General features: G+C 53.9%; 1 protein-coding gene across 1 annotated transcript in view; it reads right to left on the bottom strand.

Annotated features, from left to right (window-relative positions):
• Positions 1-2,020: 2,020 nt before the first annotated feature.
• The window catches only part of CRACR2A (calcium release activated channel regulator 2A), an 87,210-nt gene continuing 68,904 nt past the window's right edge, over positions 2,021-20,326 (bottom strand). The window contains exons 14-19 of the mRNA XM_012651039.1: positions 18,524-18,653; positions 13,088-13,169; positions 12,897-13,011; positions 5,159-5,260; positions 3,560-3,636; positions 2,021-2,105 (exon numbers count right to left, since the gene is read on the bottom strand). Of these exons, the coding sequence (XP_012506493.1) occupies positions 2,021-2,105; positions 3,560-3,636; positions 5,159-5,260; positions 12,897-13,011; positions 13,088-13,169; positions 18,524-18,653 (591 nt within the window). The remainder of the gene's footprint in view (positions 2,106-3,559; positions 3,637-5,158; positions 5,261-12,896; positions 13,012-13,087; positions 13,170-18,523; positions 18,654-20,326) is intronic.

Genomic DNA, 20,326 nt, shown 5'->3' with positions numbered 1-20,326 from the left:
GGCCCTGTGCAGAATAAGGGGACATACCCGCATGCCAGAAGCCAGGCACCGGGCTCATCCCACCCTGTCCTAAACCGTGCATGCCCTATTTCCAGGTGGAAAATGCAGCCCTAGGCCAGGGACAAGGTGGGATTAGGGAGCCCCAGGGATGGGCAATTGCCATCTCCATTTTTTTGTCAGAAGCAGGAGAGCTGGTTTACTTTTTGCATGGCCGTCCCTACCTCCCTCCTTGGAGACTGGAGGGCCACTCTGGGTGACCTGCATATCCCCTCTTCCTGCCACATCCTACTAATGAGACCGCCACTGCTGTGTTTCCCTAGGGGAAAGGAGTTTCCTGTGAGTCCTCCTTCACCTTGGACGGGGGTCCAGGGCCAGCCTCCGTTAGCAAGTGAGTGCGTCCTCATAAGCATATGAGGAGGAGGAGCCGAGGCACCAAGTAGCCCACCCCTTCACTCTACTGAGGTGGAAGACCAGGCGGGAGCTGGCTTGCCAAGGTCACTGCATGCCTCCTGGTGCCCAGTCCTCATTGCTGTTCAGCACCCTCCATGGGCCCCCGGTCCCTGCAGGCGCTGGATGAGAGAGAGAAGTCTGCACAGGAGGCGGGCACTTGCCTGTCTTGGGGGCTCTGGCTCTTTTTAAGGTCTGGGGGGAGGAAACTCCTGGGGACTCTGGCCAGTGGCTTCTCCCCTGTCGTTTGGCGATGTGTGGGTTGTCCTCAGGCATCTTCTTGGAGGCCAGTGGACACTTTCTGCCCCTCTCCCTCTCTGCGGACCCCACTTTCCTGTGGGGGGCTGGGTCTGCAGCCCTAGAATTTGTAGTTAGCAGTGATCTTTGTGGTATTTTCATCCACTTTCCCTCCCACGGCAAGAATGGTGATGGTGGAGCTGCGGGGCACTCGCCGCCCCCGGCTGCAGGAGTCCCCGGGGCCGAGATCCTCCCCCCAGGTGCCTGTGCTGGGGCAGCCCTGGTGCCGGGGCGGGGGGGGTTTTCGGTTCCTTTTGCGGCGGGCCGGGGCCTTCCGGGCCCGGTTTTTTTTTTTAAATACTGTCTTCTGGAATAAAGTAAAATAAAGTAAAATGAAGTCAGTAACTGTGGACCTCGTGTCGGGCCTCACTGCCTGCATGTCAATCTACCCCGTTAATCATCATGTATGATTTTCGAAGAGCTATTTTGAGAAACATTTAGAAAATGGCTTTTATATAGCTATATATACCTTACTTATACCCTCCAGAAATGGCCGCTCTGTTTAGCAGCAGATGGTTTTTTCCACCAGTTTTCTTTTCATCTCTCAGTCAAAGTTAAGTAGGAAGTAAGCCTCGCCCTCACCCCAGGCGCACATTTGTCACCCACGGTCCGCCCTGGAGTCTGGGTTGGAGGTGGGGTGAGGAAGAGAGGCTGCGTGTGGCGGAGGGCCGGGGGGCAGACGCTGGCTGCCGAGAGGGCGCACCAACGCTGGCGTTGGGAGGGCAGAGTAGGATGTGGATGGCCTGGTTAGCTTCACGCAACGACTCAGGGGTCTCCCGGTCCGTGAAACGTGTATCAGGAGCATCCCTTTGGCCTTCGGAGAACGGAGCAAAGCCAGACAAACCACCCCGGCATCACCTGAGTGGTGTGTCTTTGGCCTGCAGGGAGCAGCAAGTCTGGCCTGCACGGTTGCCATGGCAACGGCAGTGCCGAGGCTCCTAAGGGCAAGGGGAGGAGAAGGGAGGTGGAGAAGGCACATGGTGGTGTTTCTGGAAAAATCCATCTGTTTCTTTCCCCAGGAAACCAAGCTGGAGAAAAAACAATACAAAAGGGCTGGGCATCTGGGGTCTAGAGAGAGGAGGGGAGACAAGACTCCAGGGTGCTCCGAGAGTGGCTCTGCCTACGGGATGTGCTTCCCTTCCTTTTGGGGGAGGTGAGTGACTGACAAGGACAAAGGTCTGGGGGGGCCCTGGGGGGTGGCGTCCACGCAGGAGCCTGTGTGCAGGTCATCCTGTGACCTCAGGCTTAGGTGGGGACAGTCCTCGGAGGCCTGCTGTCAGCCACAGCAGGATTTCTTCTTGGCAGGGTGGCCGACCTGGAGGGTATCCTTCCTCGCTGTGTCTTCTTGCTCCTTGAGAAACCTGGCGGAGTGGAAGGGATGATAACGGTAGTGGAGAAGTTGCGAGACCGGGAGCTGGCCACCTGGGCCAGCCACCCTCAGCTTGCAATATCTGGGCAATATGGAGAGAAAGCAACCTCACCAAGGCATCGAGAGAGTACTGAACATCTCCCCCTGGGCAGGATGGGTGCGTGACTATGATTGTAAAGCCAGAGAGCTTAGTCGGCATGGATCCTTCCAGACACCTCCTCCAGGAAGCCTCCCCTGATCCTCTGGGTTGGCCTAAGTGCCCCTGACACACTCTGACCCTTCCTCTGTCATAACCCCATCGCCCAGCGTCATAACGCATCGCTTCCTTGGCTGTCACCTTTGTCAGAGAATGAGCTGCTTGAAGACAGAGACTGTGTCTTTTGTCTCTGTGCCTCTGCGGCCTATTGCAGTAACTGGCACACAGGAGAGCTCCGAAATGTATCGGTCAACTCTACAGAAGGCTGCGCCATGTGGCCACGGCCCCAGACTAAATGCAGGAGTGAGGGATACAAGCACGGCAAGCCCCGCATCTCTGCCTTGCACTTCCAGAGTGCTGTCACCTCAGGCCTCCCCTTTCGCTCTCACAGCCGCCTGTGAGTGGGCGGGGAAGGAAGGTGTAACTGATGTTCCTGCCTTACCCACAAAGTGCAGAGGGGCAGGGTGACTTGCCCAGGGAGTCAGTGGCAGAGAAAAGCCTAGAACTTTTCCTCCTGGTATCCCACAACCTCTCTAATGCATAGAGGAGTTGTTCTGGGTTCTTAATCACTCAAATAAAAATATTTAAATGCCCCAGAACAAGTGCTGAGCACAAACCGAGCACTGTTCAGTATTTGCTGGCTGGCTGGATGGATGGAATGAAATGAATCCCTAAGTACTGAAAACGCTTCCCAGTGTGGTTTTGTATTCTTAATTTCTGGTGCGGGCAGAGTCTTAAAGAGTCAGTCTGTTCATGTGACTGGTCCCTTCACACATTACCTCGGTCACCTCTGGCTGATCCCCCTCCTTGCTCTGCTTCCTGCCCCCTCCCCCATCCATATTATAACCTCTCTTGCTCCCAGCTGGCTGCCAGCGAATCCCTGCTAAGACATTAGCCAGTGTCAGGGCCCCATGGTGGTCTCACCTGTCCCGGGAGGATTTGCATTTACAAAGAGAATCCCTGGGAAAGGGCCGCCTTGCCTTTACGACTCAGGAGAAGACTGAAGTGGGGTGACAGGCAGGGATGCTTTCTTTTTCATCATCACTGTGTTTCAGAAGGCCGCCCCTGACCACTGAAATCCCGTACCAAGGCCCAGGCCCCCCTGGCCTGCACTCAGGGTGCCGGGGGAAACAGACAGGGAGGAAGGGGGCCCAGAGGCGAGGTCTGGGCAGAGGGAAATGCAGGGCCTCCCCCGAGGCTGGCCCAGCTGGCCCAGGCAGTTACTTTACCTGGTCAGTGTGTCTCTTTACCTGGCTAGATGGAGCAGGGACTCTTTGGTGTTGTGACCGGAATAGGCGCTGCATTCATAGAAGATGAGATTGTTCTCCTGGAATCACAAGACAGAGGGAATACAACGAGGGCACTGGGGGAGCGAGGGGAATCGGGGGTGGCGGAGACCCTGTCTGCGTCTGCCTGCGGGCCCCTGGTCCTGCTGGTGGCCCTCCTCACTGTGCACAGCTGATTTCTGTCTGCGCGGGCCCCCTTACTGATGCCAGTTCTGTAACCACCTCCCAGGTGAGCGGTAACAGCTGTAAAACAACAAAGCCATACGCTATCTAGGTGCCGCTTTGTATTTCCTCAGATTACTCCTGAGGGCATAGGACCCAGAACTGAAGCCAGGGCTGCCTTCCAGCCTCCAGTTCTGGCCCCACCACCGCTGAGCTCCGGGGTCATTGGAATGTATCGTCTGACTCCTGAGTCTCAGGTTTTGTTCACCGATCCCACCCACAAAAAGCAAAAGAAAAGAGAATGGGATAGTATTAATAATAATATAGGTCTGCAATTCCTTAGTCAAAATCCAGATGTATTTCAGAATCCAGAATTTTAGAATTTTAGAAAGGCAATACATGTGTTACCATATATTATATAATACTCTCAGTGGGTTTAGGACAGCATCTTATGACCAAACATATTCATATTTCTTCAGTGAGACATTTAAATAGTCACTCAAAGTGAGGTAAAGACCATAAATAACCTCACATCATTTCTGGCCAGATGTTTCTGCCAGATATAATGCAAAAGACCTTTCCGTTTTCAGAGCTTGTTGGATTTTGGAACTGTGGACATGGAACTGTCCAGGGACCTTCCACAAAAGACACGGGCCCTTCTTGCTGCTTTTTCCTTGAATCTTACCATCTGTGCTCATTTCCCAGGCTCTGAGCTCACAAGCGGCTGTTTAGGGCCAGCACACTAAGAATCACGGAATCACAGGGCTGGTGGGCACCCGTCTTCCGAGACACATGGTTCCATGAAAACCGGACGCTGAGGCCACAAAGGAAGCCCAGGAGCCACTGTCTTGTTGCCCGATTGCCACAAGGGCTCGCTGACTCCATTCTTGGGCCAGAGGCTGATGCTTGTGTGAATGGCAGGTTTCCCAGAGCCTCTCCTGTGTTTATGCTGAGTTCAAGGCTTGCAGGCTCACTCTTGACAGAAAGGATAATTCTCGAACAGAGTGGTCCAAGGAAGGACACACCACCTTGCAGATAGTGAGTTCTTCATCCCCGAGGGGGACCAAGTGAATATAGCTGGTGGGATCCGAGTGTCAGAGGGGGATTGAAATAAATAACCTCTCTCCATCTTAGAATTTATAATTCTGGGTTCCAAGGAAGAGAGTTTAGGATAATCCCCTGTCCCCTAGTGGTCTCTCACCACCTCCATCTTGCAATCTGTGACTGTCTATGGAAAGCCATGCACAGGAACTGGGCCGTCCCGTGATGCCCAGACACCCACCTTGCCCGGCTGCTTCCTCCCCAAGCAGCTTCCTGAGAAGGTTCCCACCCGGCTCGGGGCACACACCCGCTGCCCTGGGGGCTCCCTCCTCCCAAGTGGTGTAGATGCTTCCTCTTTACCTTGGCGAGCTGCTCTCCAAGGCCCCGAGGGACTTCCCGCTCCTTCTCATTGTCAAGCTTATTGCCCAGCAGAAGAACGGGAACCTGGTCTCCCACAGCTTCCTGCAGAACAGATAGTCCTCAGCTGAGAGAGCATCCACGCGGGAGCCCCGAGGGCAGGCGTACAGTGACGGCTGGACAGATGCCACCGGGCCTGAGAATCCCCTGCTGCCACAACAGGCCGGGCCGTAAATGAGTTACCCCAAAAGCTGAAAGGGACAGCCACCTTCTCTGGGAGCCTCCATTCACCATGCTTCTGCAAAGTGCCAGAGGCCTGCCACTCGGTGTCTCCCAGTCCCCTCTGTGCCATGACTGCCCGCCCTCACCACTGTCCTGGGATGGAACGGCAGGTCCCCAGGTGCTGGGGAGCAGGTAGCAGGAGGAGGGCACAGTCGACACTGAGGGACCGGCGTCCTTCAGGGCTCACAGCACCCTGAGGGCACTCCTAAGTGAGCACATTTGATCTGATGAACCGAGGGTGTTGACGCAACATGCTTCGGAGCTGCACTGGAGGCTGCTTTGATTAGAAGCGGCATCTCTAGAGGCCTCATGTCGGTGCAGAAGCTCCCTGCAGGTTGGAGCCAAATCTGCTTCCTTATCCTGAGCCCACAGTGCTCTGTGGTGCTTGCTATGTGCCTCGTCAGAGCTGGGCACACAGACCCCTGTCACTGGGTGCTTTGGCCCTGGAGAAAGCCCCGTGTGAGGCAGCACCATGTGGCCACAGCTGCTGTGCTTTTCGGGCCAACAGTCAAAGGCTCGTTCAAGGCGCCACCCTATTGATTCCTCCAGTGGCTGTGGCACATCAGCCAGGGGCCACGCCGGGTCTCCGTCCCTCCCCTGTGAAGGGGCACCACATAGCGCCTCCCTCGAGGGTGAACAGAGGCCCCAGGCGCAGCTATTCAGCCCGTAAATATGCAAATGCTCACATGTAAGAAGGCTTTTATTTTCACTTTTTGAAATATTTAATTAGGGGCTTTTAACCATAATTTGGTAACAAACAGTTATTCGCTGTAGCTAAATGTTTTACTAGGCAGAGGGGCTGCGGGATAACGGGAGCTAATGAGCGGTTGTGGTTTTGCCAGCGCTGCAGCTGCTGCACCTCCGCGTGTCAAACGTCTAAGGTCCCCCTCGCAGCAGCGCCTGCTTTAAGTTCGGATGAAATTACGTTTGAAATGAAGCCTCCATGCTTCCTTAATCCGCACATTCGTTTTTATTGCAGTTCAATAGAGGAAAAAATTCTCATTTACTAAATGAGAAAGTTAAGGCTTAGAGACTCCAAAAGAACATTCCACAACAAAGGCACCGAATTATGAGGACTCTTTAGTATACGCGTCCACGGTTCTCTGATCTTTTTCTCTCAATTCTTATTTCCAATGAAATCTCTGCTACCTAGCATCTTATTAACTAGAACTCTCTAAAAATGGTGTCCACCAGTAAGACAGCGATTCATGTTCGTGCTAATGGCTTGCAGGCACTACGGGATCTCACAGTGTCTTCGACCCACCAGAAATGGAGCAAACTCAGGACGCCAGGCGACGCGCTAACGGACTGCGTCGCCCTCCAGTTACTTGACCGTGAGAGACGCAGGGAAGGCACAGACAGGGCTCCACGGCTCCGTCGGCCACAGCCTCGGCTAACGGGAACACCCTTCTCTGCGCCGCGCCGAATACTTGCGCGAAGAGTTAGTCACAGAAAAGGAAGAAAAGAGGAGGAAGCAGGGAAGCGGGCCAAACAGCTTGCTGTGTAGAGCACAGGAGAGGGAGATATTTGTAGATTTATGTGTGAGGAATGACTAAGGCTTGTGGGATTTCTTGACATGGAAACTCTGAAAATATGAGCATCAGACTTGAAATCCCAGAGCAGAATCCTAACCTGGATTCTGTTGTTGTTTGGAACGGCGATGGCTTCGGTTTCCTCACTCGCAAAGGGGGTGCGGGGGACTGAACGATCGAACAGGACGAGCTAGGAAGTGAGTCATAAGCCCAACATCTGGGCGCTGTGTGCCGCAAACAGCAGTGCTGCCGCTGGGGAAAAGAAAGGGCAGCCCTCTTCTTTCTTTTTTTTAAAAAAGCAATTCCTGGATATACAAATAAAGGAGCTCAGAAGGCGCAGAAAAAAAGCCAAGCACCCAGCTGGGGCCGTGGTTTCTGGTTTTCGCATTGCTCCTCGCTCACACAGCCACTCTGGACAGCCCGCTTCCCTCGCGCGGGCCTGGCCTGCCGCTGCGAAAGGAGAATTAGGCCCATCTCCACAGATTTGGCAAAAAAAAAAAAAGAGAGAGAGAGAGAGAACACACATGAGGCCCAAGAGTGTGCTGTCGCGGGCAGGCAGTCTTTGTCACCCGGCCCAAGATCAGTCTCTGATGCTGGAGCGTGGGGAGGAGCTCGTGCTGGGGTAGGTATCTCCTGGTCCTTCCTGACTCTGACTCCAAAAGTCTTGAACCGTCTGCCTAAACCTGTTCCTTCCTCATACCTACCTAGGTTTTCAGCCTGTGTACTGCTTGGCACAAAGATGCTCATAAGTACCCACCATAGGAAGCAACACTTCCTTTTAAAAGTCCAAAGTGCACCTCCTTCAAGCCACTGGGGATGGGGTGAGCAAGTCACAGGTCCGCCCAGCCTCCCTTGATACTGTTAAAATCTCACAGGCATGACAGGTCAGGGTGAGGACATCTCAGCTCCCTAGCCGGGCACACAGTCTCTCTTTACAAGACGTGAGCTGTGCCCTGGCTCTGTCTCTGTCTCTCCGTGTGACTTGTCTGATCGTGGACAGTCTCCTTTCTATGTTTCTATTCCAAAGCCGGTTTCTGTTCTATGACCCTCTAACCGAGAACCCTCCCTGCGCCTTCAATTATCTTAGCCGCCTTTCTCTGAACTGGAGCTTGTTGGAAGACAGACTTGTTGAAATTCAAAAGATCACCCATCTCTGACTTTAAATAACAAGAGCTGTCAACTCGGAGCAGAGGATTGGCATTCAGCTCAGAACGCGCAGCTGTTGGGTTTGGTGGGTTGTGTGTGTGTTTTAATATCTATTTGCTGGGAGGCATGAAAAAGCACTTAGTTGGGATAGTGCTGCTGTTTCTCTGGAGCCAGAACAAAAAATTTCTCAGCACATTAAAGCATGCAGTTATGCTAAGAAAAAAATGACTGCAAAATTATATCTTGGGGGTTTCCATATTTATCCACCCCCTGGACTATGAGTCAAAACAAGATTTATTTGTGTAGTTCGTTTTAAACTGCCAGCACTTCAAGCTCAACTTGGAACGTGGGAAAAAAAATCAAACTGCTATTTTTCACTCCGTGCTGTACATTGTCACCAATGACAAAGATCACAGAAAGAGATTTCGATAGCAGCCCAGGGAGGGGGAGGGAAGTGGGCCAGGCCCCCTTGAGCTGAAGGACTGCTCTGTTTTGAGACAGAAGCAAGAAGGACTGGAAAAGAAATGAACCCCCGTTTTTCAGTAGCAGGTTCCAGTCATGGAGCATGGGGCAAGAGACAGCACAGCGCGGTGGCAAAGCCCTAGATTCCAGATCTGGCTGGTTACTGACAAGCTGTGGGTTCCTTCAGACAAGTCACTTCCTCTTTTTAGGTCTTAGTTTTTCTTACCTATAAAACAAAAGGTCGCATTAGATTAATCTCCAAGTTTTTTCCACCCAGAGACAGTTCCTTCACTTTCTTGACTTACAGGCCTAACAACACGGTGCTATCAGAATGACAAAAGGATCTAAACAAGGAGTGCAGCACCCCAGGACTGTAGACACTGGGGACCAACAACCTGGATCTGGGGGAAATGCCGGCCCGTACAGGCTTGTACCAGAGCTATTTTCTCTGCCTGACACAGGCCCCAAAGTCTTACGATGTTCAGTGTGCCCGTGGTCAAACATGGAGCCTTTAGGGCCTGACTGGTTTCTTCTCCACACTGGAATGGTTAAACCAGTTCCACCCAATGGGTGTGCCAAGGAAGTGGGGGCGGGGGGCTGGGAGTGCTGAGCTGGCAGGAATGACTAACTTTGGTGACCTCCCATGCGGTACACAGGAGAATCAGCACAGAGTGAGCGTGGCCCAGCGTGGGCCTCTTCTGCAGAAGGCCTGCGGGTGACGTGAAGTTGCCCAGCTGGGGAGGGGTAGGAGAGCAGTGGTGGCAGCAGGACCTTCCCAGCGCATCAAGCATGGTGGCTGTTCTCTTGCACCAAAGGGTTTTGGTTCCTTCTGAGCTAGAAGGATCCCCCAGGGTCCTCCCTCCATACCCACTCCTGCCCCACCCTGGCCCCGCTGGGAGAGTCAAATGTCGTACACTGTGGAATTGGGGGGCCGGGAGGAGCCTTTCAGAGCATTGGCTCTCTCCCTCATTGAACGACTGGCCAAAGGCTCACTGCCAGTGGCCGGGCTGGGATGGCAAGAACTCCTGTTCAGGGAGCTCCACTACCTCCCCCAAGCACGTGCTCCTGTCCCACACAACCTCTTCCAAGAGTCCGCCCTTCCCACGTACGGCACGTACGCAGTGGAAGCCCTTTTGTCTTGTGTTGCTTTTTAGGTGGGGGGAGGAAGGGCCCTGAGAGCGGCTGGCCACCGTGCACTTGATGCAAAGGCTCCAGAACCTTGAAGACCGTTACGAAAGCCCCTCCACCCTCCGTTCCAGGTGAGGGAGCTGGTAAAGTGCTCAGAGCTCTTTGGAAAAATAAGGCGCTCCACAAATATAAAGCACTTATTATTTTCAGTTCCCCTCAGATCAAATTAGGTGTCAAGTTTTAATCTATCACCTGACACCGCTGATTGCTGGTTGCCAAGGCAGAGTGACTTAGCTTTTCGAGAATCGGAGAATGATTGCATTTATGATGCCACGGTTCCACACCTTCGACACACGCTCTGCCATTTGACACAGCCTCCTGCACGTGCTGCCGAAACCCTCTGCCACTGAATGGAACGCGTTTCCTGGGCTGTCACACCGAGTCCTGCCGAGTGCCTAGTGAGTGCTGGACATGCTGTCGGTGCTCAGTAAATTCTCCATGAAGGGTCACCAGCATCCCTGAAAATGACTCAGAGCCTTGCTACTGAAGGGGGGTCCCTGGACCGGCAGCATCAGTCTCCCCTGAGGACTTGTTAGAAACAGAATCAGCACCAGCCCAGACCTGTGGGGTCAGAGTCTACATGTAACAGGGCCCCCAGGAGGCTGCCACGTCTGTTAGAGTCCCAGAAGCATATATTAATATTTAGTCTGGGGACCATGGTGGCCGAGAATCAAAATCCCTGGGGAGCTGTTAAATTTTTTTTCCGGGTCTTGAATCAGTCTATCTGGGAGAGAAGACCCTGGCATCTGTTTTGTTTAAAAGCTCTACAGGTGATCTTGACATTCATCTAGGTTTAGAGTCCTCATTTGGAGTTTAACTGTATCTTCTGCTAAAATTGTAAAAAAGAGAAAAACTCAAACTACAAATTATATGGCAACACCGTCTGTACATAGACAATTGTGAGTTAACCATGTATGGATTTGCCGCCTCAGCCTGGTTTTCCGAGCCCATAGACGCACCAGGGCTTCCATGGGCGTCTTAGCAGCCACACGCTGACCATGCTTTTCAGCCCTGTCCCACAAAGGAACATTCTGGAGCGTGACCAAACGCATACTTCATGCTGCGGGGATGGCCTGCTGCAATTTCTTCACCTCTGCCACCAAATTCAACCTGACGTTGCCCCTCCTCTGCTAGATCCCGGGCTGTCTGTGCAAAACAGGAGCCTTAGAAACTGCACTCCCTAATGACGGCAGGGAGCGTGGTTCCGCAGCTTTGTCTCCATCCATTCCCATTAATCCCAGACCACTTGGACTGCCTCTGCCCAGCTCTGGTATATACCACGATTTGGATATTTGGGGGCAATTAAATGTCTGTGGCAGGGGAAAACACAGGTGACCCTGGAGAAGTTAGGGCTTCAATTTCTCCACCTTTGAATGAGATGGCTGTACTAGATGGGTGAGTTTCAAAGGGAAACCCTTTTGTCCAACAAAATTGTGCCTGGACCTCCAATCTACAAGCTGAACCGAGCAGGGCAGCTCTGGCTGAGACAGGGGTGAGGGGCCCAGGACTGTGACTACTAAACCTGCCCGGCCTGCCCCAGTCTCTGGGGCATGTGAATCTGGTTCCAGGCTCCAAGAAAGGAAGTCCGGAAACCACTGGATTAGGCAATCCCTACAGTTTCTCCTGGCCTTGACCTCTGTGAGGAAGATAAACTTGCTGCTGCTACAATAGAAAGGAAATAAAAAAAAAAGTCATGCCATGAATTGCAAAATTTAAATAGGAATCACGCTATTCGCTTCTATTACCAGCTCAGTGTACGGACAATCCACTACCTTTCAACACTTGTATTTTCTCACTTGTAAGTGTTTTAGGCGAGTCAATTTTGTGTACTAATTTGTATTAAGCAACTTTCTGAGAAACCCTTGAATCTGGCTTCCATACTGTTCCTTGTTTTTCTTGGTGACTATATAGACACGGATTGACAGTGGAGAAAGCCGGTGGTCTAGGTGGTAAAACCGTAAGAGAAATAGATTTCGGGGGGTGAGATCACAGATCTTAGGCAAAAGGGAGGAGGAAATTAACAGCTCTAGTGTCCTGCAACATGGTACCATCCACAGCACCAGGGCACCGAGGCACCAAGGCAAAGACGCAGCTTCTGTTGGGGGGCACAGCGCCCAGCAGGGCATGCAGGCCAGGACGCACGTGATCCACACCAGCGTGGTAAGGAAGGGACGGGGACGCAAGGTCTCCTGGGCTCGGAGCAGGGAGTTGAACACAAGCTCCACAGAGGCAGGAACCTCGTCTCTTCTGTTCACCCCCAGAACCCCCAGGTCCTGGGATAGCGCCTGGCGGTGTTTTGAAGAAATATGTGAACAAATGATGAGTCCTGTTGGCAGAGGGGTTGGAACATCCCACTCGACTGCTCTGTGGGAGAATCAGCCCAGGCCCTGTCCAAGCAGCAAGTGGCCTGTCCACACTGCCCTTGGCCTTGAGAAGCCTGCACTGGCGCAGGAGAACAGGCAGATGGTCAGAAGTAAAAAGGGCACACAGAGCAACACACTGCGAGTAGGGGTCAAGAAAGGAGGGTCTTACAGATAATTCCGAAGGCAAAGGGAACACAGCTGCTCTCCGGCCCTGCCGAGGCCTTGGTTCTGGGTGAGCCTGGAGCCCTCGCATTACGGATCGAGCCCTCCTGGTGCGAAGGGCTGTGACAGAAACCCCAAACACTGCATGTGTGGCTCCCAGGCAGGGCACAGCTGGCCCACAGGAGCCAGGCAGCCGCGCAGGCAGGGAGGTGGTGGTGAGAATGAGGGAAGAATTCCGTCGTGTCTCAATTTAGACACTGATTTCTCAGGGGAACCTTCCTTGACGCGCCATTCGGCGCCTTCTCCCCCAGTCCAATCCCACTCACTGCACACAGTCGTGACACAATTACTGGTGTCATCTGTATTTCTTGTGTCCCCTCTTTCCACGAGGGCAGGGACAGTGTCTGTCTTGTTCACTTCTGGATGCCCAGGAACCAGCCCGGTACTGCGAACGTGTACAGACAGACAGACAGACGCCTGGATGGGGCTGTTTGGAGAAGGAGAGTTCTGAATCAGGTGTTGAGAGTGCAGAGGCTGGCGGGGGACGGGCAGAGAATGGGGAAGCCACGGCTGGGCAAAAGTTTCCCGGGAAGGTCACCAACTCACCTCCACGCTGCTCAGCCACTGCCGCACTGACAGGAACGACTGCTTGGCTGTGAGGTCGTACATGACGATGACGCCGTCCACCTTTCTGAAGAACTGCTGGGTGATGCAACGATACCTGCCGCGGAAGGGCCACGGGTCAGGGGCGCACGGCCTTCCCTCTGGGGCCCAGGCCTCCAGGGGCAGCGCCTCACCTCTCCTGCCCAGCCGTGTCCCACAGCTGCAGGGCCACCTGAGAGTCGTCCACGTTCACCGTCTTCACGTGGTAATCGATGCCTGCAAGGGGGACAGGCCTGTTGGGCTGCTCTGGGCCAGAGGCACCTCACTTCTAAGTCAGGAAATGGTGCTTCCAACGCGTCTGGAATCACGTCGGGCCCAGGCTGACAGCCCTCCCCGTGCAGCTCCTGGGAGGGAATGTGGGGACGCGGACAGAGCACTGGACAGGGAGGCACCTGACCTGAGTCCCGATCCCATCTCTGCCGTTGACTGGCTGTGGGACCTTGATCAAATCATTTAGCCTCTCCGAGCCGCAGGCTCTTCACTGCAAGGTCATCAGTGCCTACACCACACTATGCGAGGCGTGCTGTGTGAGGATCGAGTCAGATCACATACGTAAAAGCAGCACGCCAATGCACAGGTGACTGCTGTTACTCATGAATTCACTCCTCATCGGGAAGATGGAGGAGGAGGAGGAGAGACTGTCCCCAAATTTATTTCCTTCCTTCCTTCCTTCCTTCTCTCCCTCACTCTTTCCTTCTTTTCTTCCTTCCTTCCTTCGTTTTTCTTTCTCTGTCTTTCTTTTTCTTTCTTCTTTTTTTGCCTAAAATCCTTTCAAAGTGTCCCTAATAAAATTCAGATGTCCTGGGGGGATGGGTCATACTTTAAGACCTCCTCAGCCAATTCAAAGGCATGTAGAGCAGGAGGCGGGGAGGGGCTGGCAGCAGAGGAAGGGACAGAAGAGGAGGGGGAGGGAGGGAATCAAAGGCCAGGTTTGCCCTTGAGATGGGTTTAGAGCTCCTAATCCCCCCACTGGGCTGTTCAGTCATCTCTGCAGGGGTATGACCCTACCCGGGCTCAGCAACCCCAGAGAGAGGAAACAGTGAAATGCACTCTGTACCCCATAGCGGCCCTCAGAGATAGGGACCTTAATACAGGTGTTTTGATACAGACATTCCTTTCTTGGCCATCCTGTAAGAATGTTCGCAAATGCATAAAGGTGATCAAAAATCCTCCCTCCTTAAGGTACTGGGTCTTAGAACTTTAGGGCATCTCCTCCAAGCTTCAGAAAGGCCTCTGGGGTCCTTATCCCGGAGGGCTCAGGACAGAAAACAGCACCAGTAGCTTGGACAGACAGAGACAGAGGAGATCAAACATAACAAGGAGGCAGAGAACGGAAAAGGTCATCTCAGCCACTGTCGCCAGGCAAAGGCTAGTGCATTAAGGACCTGTGAGTGGAGGAGAGGTGGGAGGATCATCCCCTTCCAGAATGTCAAGACCAGCGGGGAGTCTAGAGCCCTTTGCTTCACAGCCAGGGACAGAGAGAGGCGTGGATCTGTCTGGGCTGAGACAGCGTGGTCTCTCCCATTAGTAGACTGCTTTACATTTCCAGTGTTTCCAGGTGCCGTGGCTCCATCTGCGGTGTCCCCCTGACATCCACACGAGAGTTACTGCACACACACATGCGTGCACACACGCACACACACAAACACGCACCGCTGAGAGATGAGGAAGCAGGAGTTGACAGTGGTTGTGCCTTGCCCAAGCGGTCAGCAGCCGTGGGGCGCTGCGAAGCCAGCTCTGAGGCCCCCCGATCCCGTCACAGCAGCACATCGGGCACAGGACACCGTGGCTTTGTTTAACCTGAAAGTCGGGGCTCAGTGCTCCCAGCTACACAGGTTACGATGGCTGGGAGCCGAATCCAAGGGTGTTTCCTTCCTCGCTAAAAGCGGAGGGGCTGCCTGCTTTCTTAGCAACACAGGAGAAAGCCCAGCGTGGGCAATGCCCTCAGGGCCAGATGTGCAGAGGGCAGAGGAGTGCTGGAAACATGCATCTGTGCCGGGACACACCGGCTGAGACTTGCTGATGGGCACGCGGAGTACTTCTCTGTGCGTCTCGGCCAGGCCCTGGGGGCTGGGCGTGAGGACACCAGGAGGATGCGGGTGGTGAGCGGGGAGGCGGCACGTGGAAATGTGAGGTCAGGAACGCCAGGGTCCAACAGACACAGCAACACAGAGTGACGTGGGACCAGAGGCCTGGATGGGACTGATTTAAGACCACGGCCAGTTCTAACCTCCCAGGGGTCAGGAGGCTGCTATTCTGTGTTCCTGTCGCAGCTCTGCCACCGACCAGCAGTGCGACCTTGGTGGCACTACTCATTTTGAGGGGTTCACTTTCTTCGTCTGTGGACTGAGGTGAGAAGGTTTCAGGGGGCTGAGCTGGGTGCTCCTGCTCTTTAAGTTCCGCCGTAGCATCCACAGATCACATCCAGGTGACCCTCAGCTTGCAACCGAAATGTTCTCGAATGACGGCCGAAGTCAGGAGCCACTGGGGAGTGGGCTGGGGCCATGGTGTGGCTTAGAGCTGGGCTGCTGGCCCCCAGGAAGGTGACATTAACCTTTCCCAAGAAGACAGGCCCAAGCTGTCACAAAACAGGAGGGATGTGGGGCAGGGAGTGCTAGCAAGTTGTCACAGAGAAATGTGCTCTAGGGATCTCTCTGCAGAGATGAGGAGTAGGATAGAAATCAGACTAGTGGTCAAGAAAGGACAGAGGCCATTCTGTTGGGGACAGCCTTTGAAAGAGACACTTGGGTTCTGCCTGTGGTTTAAAGCGGTGGGGGGGGGGGGTTTGAACCAATGTGCAGCAGTGAAAAGAGCACTGGACTTGGAGTCCTGGGTTCTAGAGAACTTTAGTTAACTCTAAAAACCAGTCTGATTAAAGACCTCAATTTTCTCACTTACAAAACAAGAGACTATTACACTTACAAAATGAAATAGACTATTTCTGAGGTTCCTCCCAGCTCTAGTGTTCTACAAAAACCATCATTTGACGTTTGCGGGATGCCCGTAGAACCCAGGCACCTGCTCCTGGAGGAGCAGGCCGGGTCATAGGGAGTGGAGGCAGGATGCCCGGGCCACACGGCTGCGGTGCAGCAACTCGCTTACACACAAGCCAAGGGCCAGCCAGACCGTGCTTGCGTGAGGCAGTGGGAGCCAGGAAGTCAGTGAGTCCCCTCTGGTGATGGAGCTGAGCCTTAGAGAACAGTCGAAGCCCTGTCACTGGATGGGGCAGTGGCTGCTGCCCTTGACAGGGAGCTGGCCAGAGCCCTGTTGTGGGGTTGGACTGCTTTGGTCTTAGGAGCTGTGACTCTGCGGCTGTTACATCTCTTTAGGGGGTGACTTGCAGGTGGCTGGAGCACATCTGCTTACTGACATGTGTCCCAGAGCAAGGCCAGTTGCGTGGCCGGGCAACTAATTTGAGCTGCTGCTCCAGCATGTGCTGAGCAGTGTGATGAACAGCATCCTGATTTGGAAACTTTGATTTTTTTCCTCCTTCCTAAATTGTAGGTGTTTCCATAATTGGTCTCCTGGGAAGTGCAGATTAGTCTGATTTTCTGTCTTTCGGAGCCTTGCATCTCAGGGGCACAAACTGGAAATGCAAACAGACCCTGATTTCATTGTCAGGAGAGGCACGCCACATGCACACTGCTCGGGGAGACGTCCCTTTGTGGGCCTGAGGTCTGGTTGTCCCTCCCACTGCCTCCAACAGGCCTGTGCTAGAGCCATGACTGGGGCCTCCCCCAGGGAATGCCCTGCAGGGAAGCGAGTCTCCCTCCCGCCCGCCCACTACTGCCTCCTGAGCCGCTCAGCACACTCAGCTCACTCTCAGCTGCCGCTGGCTCAAGCCGCACAGGGCCAGGCTCTTCTGGGCTTGGTTCGTAGGCTCTGTCCTTCCCATCGGGACCCATTTTCTTGTCTTGGGATCTTGGGATGCTCTCAGTCTCTGGGTGGAGTGGGGAGGATGTTCCAGATGTGGTAACAGTAGAGGAAAAGGCCTGGCGGTTAGGATGGGACACAAGCATGTGGGGAGAGATGCATCCGTGGTCGAAATGTTGGAAGGGCCAGTTTAGCATAAGAGAAAGAAAATGGAGGCCAGTGCAGTGGCTCACGCCTGTAATCTTAGCACTCCGGGAGGCTGAGGCCTTGAGGTCAGGAGTTTGAGGTTCCTGTGAGCTAGGATGACACGACAGCACTCTAGCCCAGGTGACAGAGCAAGACTCTGTTTCAAAAAAAGAAAAGAAAAGGAAAGAAAATGGAGTTTCTCCAGGCAAGGCTCTGTGCACAGAAAGTTGTCCTATAGGACCAGCCTGGCAGACAGCCAAAGGTCGAAGATGGTCTGGTCAGAGACCTGGGTGTGGAAGCAGTCTTGGGGTACTCGGTTCAAATCTCTTATTTCTCAGAGGAGAGAAAACTGAAGCCCAAAGAGAGGTCACACAGCTGGTCAGTGGTGGGGCCAGGACTTGCAATGACTTACTGCTCCTCGCAGCCACTCCTGCCTGCACCCACCTCTGCCCACCTCCCGAGGCAGAGAAGGGCCCTCACCACCCACTGGGTGCTACATGCATACAACTCTGTGTTGTTAGGGATACCGTGGAATGGAATGGAAGGTGTATGTGGGTGGCGGGGGGACAGGTGTCAGCGCCAACCAGCTGATGCGAATGTGGACAAGCCCCTTAATCTCTCTGGGCTTCAGCTTCCTGATCCGTCTACTGGGTGGATAATAATACCCGTTCCCCAGGGGTATGAACATAGACCGAAACCATGACTATAAAAGCTCTTGGTAAATACTCAGATCCCATATTTTCAAGTACGGTTGACTCATCAGCTGGGCGAAATAGGCACTCACTATATTTACTTTTTGTTGCGTGATTCAACTTGGTTGAAGCAGAAAGGTCCATATGCCCTTGGGCCTTGTCACATATTCCAATGCAATGTGCCACTTTGGGTGAAGGGATCAAAGGCCTCTATTTAAATAAAATGTTCTCCAATAGCGGGAACACATCAAGCCGTGATCATCCATTAACAGCTGATCCTGATGAGCTTCCGTGACTAACTCCAGCTGTCACCCAGCAGGCCTGGGACAGGTAAGATTTGATGGGTAAAAGAAGCCATCCAGAGCACTGGCCCTGTCCCTCCCAGCCTACACACACACACACACACACACACACACACACACACAAACACACACACAGAGCGGGGAGGAAGGAAGCAGCAGGCCATCGGGAAGGCAGGGGGCTGTGGTGGCCGGGTGTGGCCTCAGGAGGAGTCCCAGTCATTTCCCGGGGAGCGCGAAGACCCAGGGCCCTGTGGACAGTGGGGATGAGTGGGCGGGCGGGGAATGCCTGGAGGGGAAAGGTGTCAAATCTGCCTTTGCCACCATTGGTTCCACACACCCAGGGCTGGGCTCACAAAGCAGTCGGGGGTCGATCGCGCGCAGAGTGAGCTCAGCAGCTAGCAGCTAGCGGCGTGTGGGGAGTGGGCTCTCCTGCCTCTCCCGGCCTCCCTGCTGAGTGTCCCTACCAGCCTGGGCCTCCTTACCACCTTCCCTTCCCATCTCAGGGACGAGGACTTACCCACAGTGGCTGCCATGCCCGGGGAGAACCGGTCCTCACAGAACCTCCGCAGGAAGGATGTCTTCCCCACCGCAGCATTGCCAACAAACACGATCTTGAAGAGCCGGTCGGGGGTGGAGGGAGAGCTCTCCTGTGGATGGCAGACAGTCTGGCAACCGCTGGGCATGGTCGCTAGCCCCTGCTCTGGCTACGGGAGGGTGGGGACAGGCCTCCAGACCAGCACCAGGGAGGCTGCGGCAGCCTTGGGATGTAGTTGGCGTGGCCAGGCGTGGAGGCTCCTTGTAGCACCCGCAGGAGCGGGGAGCGACAGCCACCCAGCCAGCATCTGTTGCCCACTTGCTGTGGCACAGCGATGAGGAGGCCGGGCTGGCCCTGGTGTGTGGCGGGGTGGAGGAGGCAGGCATGTGAACAAGGGCAGCTCCAAGTTCCAGGTGCTATGGGGCACGGAGGAGGAGTGGAGGATCCACAGTGGACTCTGAAGTGGGGCTTCAGGAGGAGGCAGGGACTCCCCACATGGGCAAGGACAGGCTGGGGCATTGAGTTGAGCAGGAGAGAATGAAAAAAGAAGACTTATCTGTACCCGGGGCAGAGACCTCCCCGGTTGGGACAGGGAGCCTCTTATTTCTACCCTATCACTGGAACCCTGGACGGGATGGAGGGAGCTCTCTGTCCCAGCCCGTCAGCTTCCATCTAGGCATCGCCATCTTCCTCGGGCCACCGAGGCGAGACGGTCTCCACTCAGTAAGTTGGGAAATGTCGTGACGCCACCACCGGGCGGAGCTTCCCCACCGGCCTGTCACTGCTGCTCTGTCTCCTGGGCCCACTGGGCTGGGACACTAATGCCCAGAGGAGAGTGAGCTCGCCTTAGGGCATGATGCAAGCCCCAGGCGGAGGAAGGCGCCCGTGCCGCACGGGGTCCTCTGCGCAGAGTGATCGTTCCTTCCAGCGAGCTGCCTGCTCCCCAGAATCTCGCCCGCAGGCCCAGCTCAGTGCTGCCTGCTCAAATGAGGAGGCTCTTTTGAATCTATTTAAAAGTGGATTTGGGGGAATTAGCTCCTCTCATTGAGCAAATACTATAATGGAGTGGCAGCTCATATTAGCAGTACTTGAGTTTCAGAGAAAAGCCATTAACAGCCTTTTGGGGAGAAATCAATTCCATGCAGTACCTAGTGGGGAATCCAAGGTCAACTACAGGAAATTAAACTAAATTTAAAAAAACCCAAGCCCACAATAAAAAACTCTGCCACCTGCCCCATTTTCTTTATTCAGCTAATGCACAGGGCAATGCACACGTCTCTGTACCTTCAATTGTCGTTGGTTTGAGACTAAAATTCAGTGCACCCATCTGTCATCCCCAGGCACAGGGAAGACGAAGCCCAGGATGGGAGGAGGCGGTCCTGGTGGCAGAGGTGGTGCCCGACCCTTAGCCCTTTGGCCACTGCCCTCTCCTAGAAGCAGAGCATTTCTTTTTGCAGGCAAAACCCCATAAACACATGATGGCTCAGCTCTGGTGGGACTCAGCTCCCAAGAGCAGCAAATTCTTATGTTCATGCGCTTGACCTGCTGTCCCCTCTGAAGGACAGCCCACCAGGTGTACAACAGTGACCCCCCTGTATTGTGGCCAGGGGCTGGAGAAGGAGATCTCTTCTCGTCCTCCCTCCCTACATACTTTGCTGTTTAAAAAATAAGCTTGTAAAAAGTAAAATATATGCTAATTTTTATAGTTAGGGAATACAGAAAAGTAGAGAGGAAAATAATTCTTCATAATCTACCCTACCACCCTGAAATGGTCACTTTTCATAT

The sequence above is a fragment of the Propithecus coquereli genome, unplaced genomic scaffold, assembly GCF_000956105.1.
Source record: "Propithecus coquereli isolate 6110/MARCELLA unplaced genomic scaffold, Pcoq_1.0 Scaffold346, whole genome shotgun sequence".
In the NCBI taxonomy this organism is placed as follows: Eukaryota; Metazoa; Chordata; class Mammalia; order Primates; family Indriidae; genus Propithecus; species Propithecus coquereli.
Note: the sequence above shows the minus strand (reverse complement) of the source record. Positions and strands in the feature narration are given on the sequence as shown.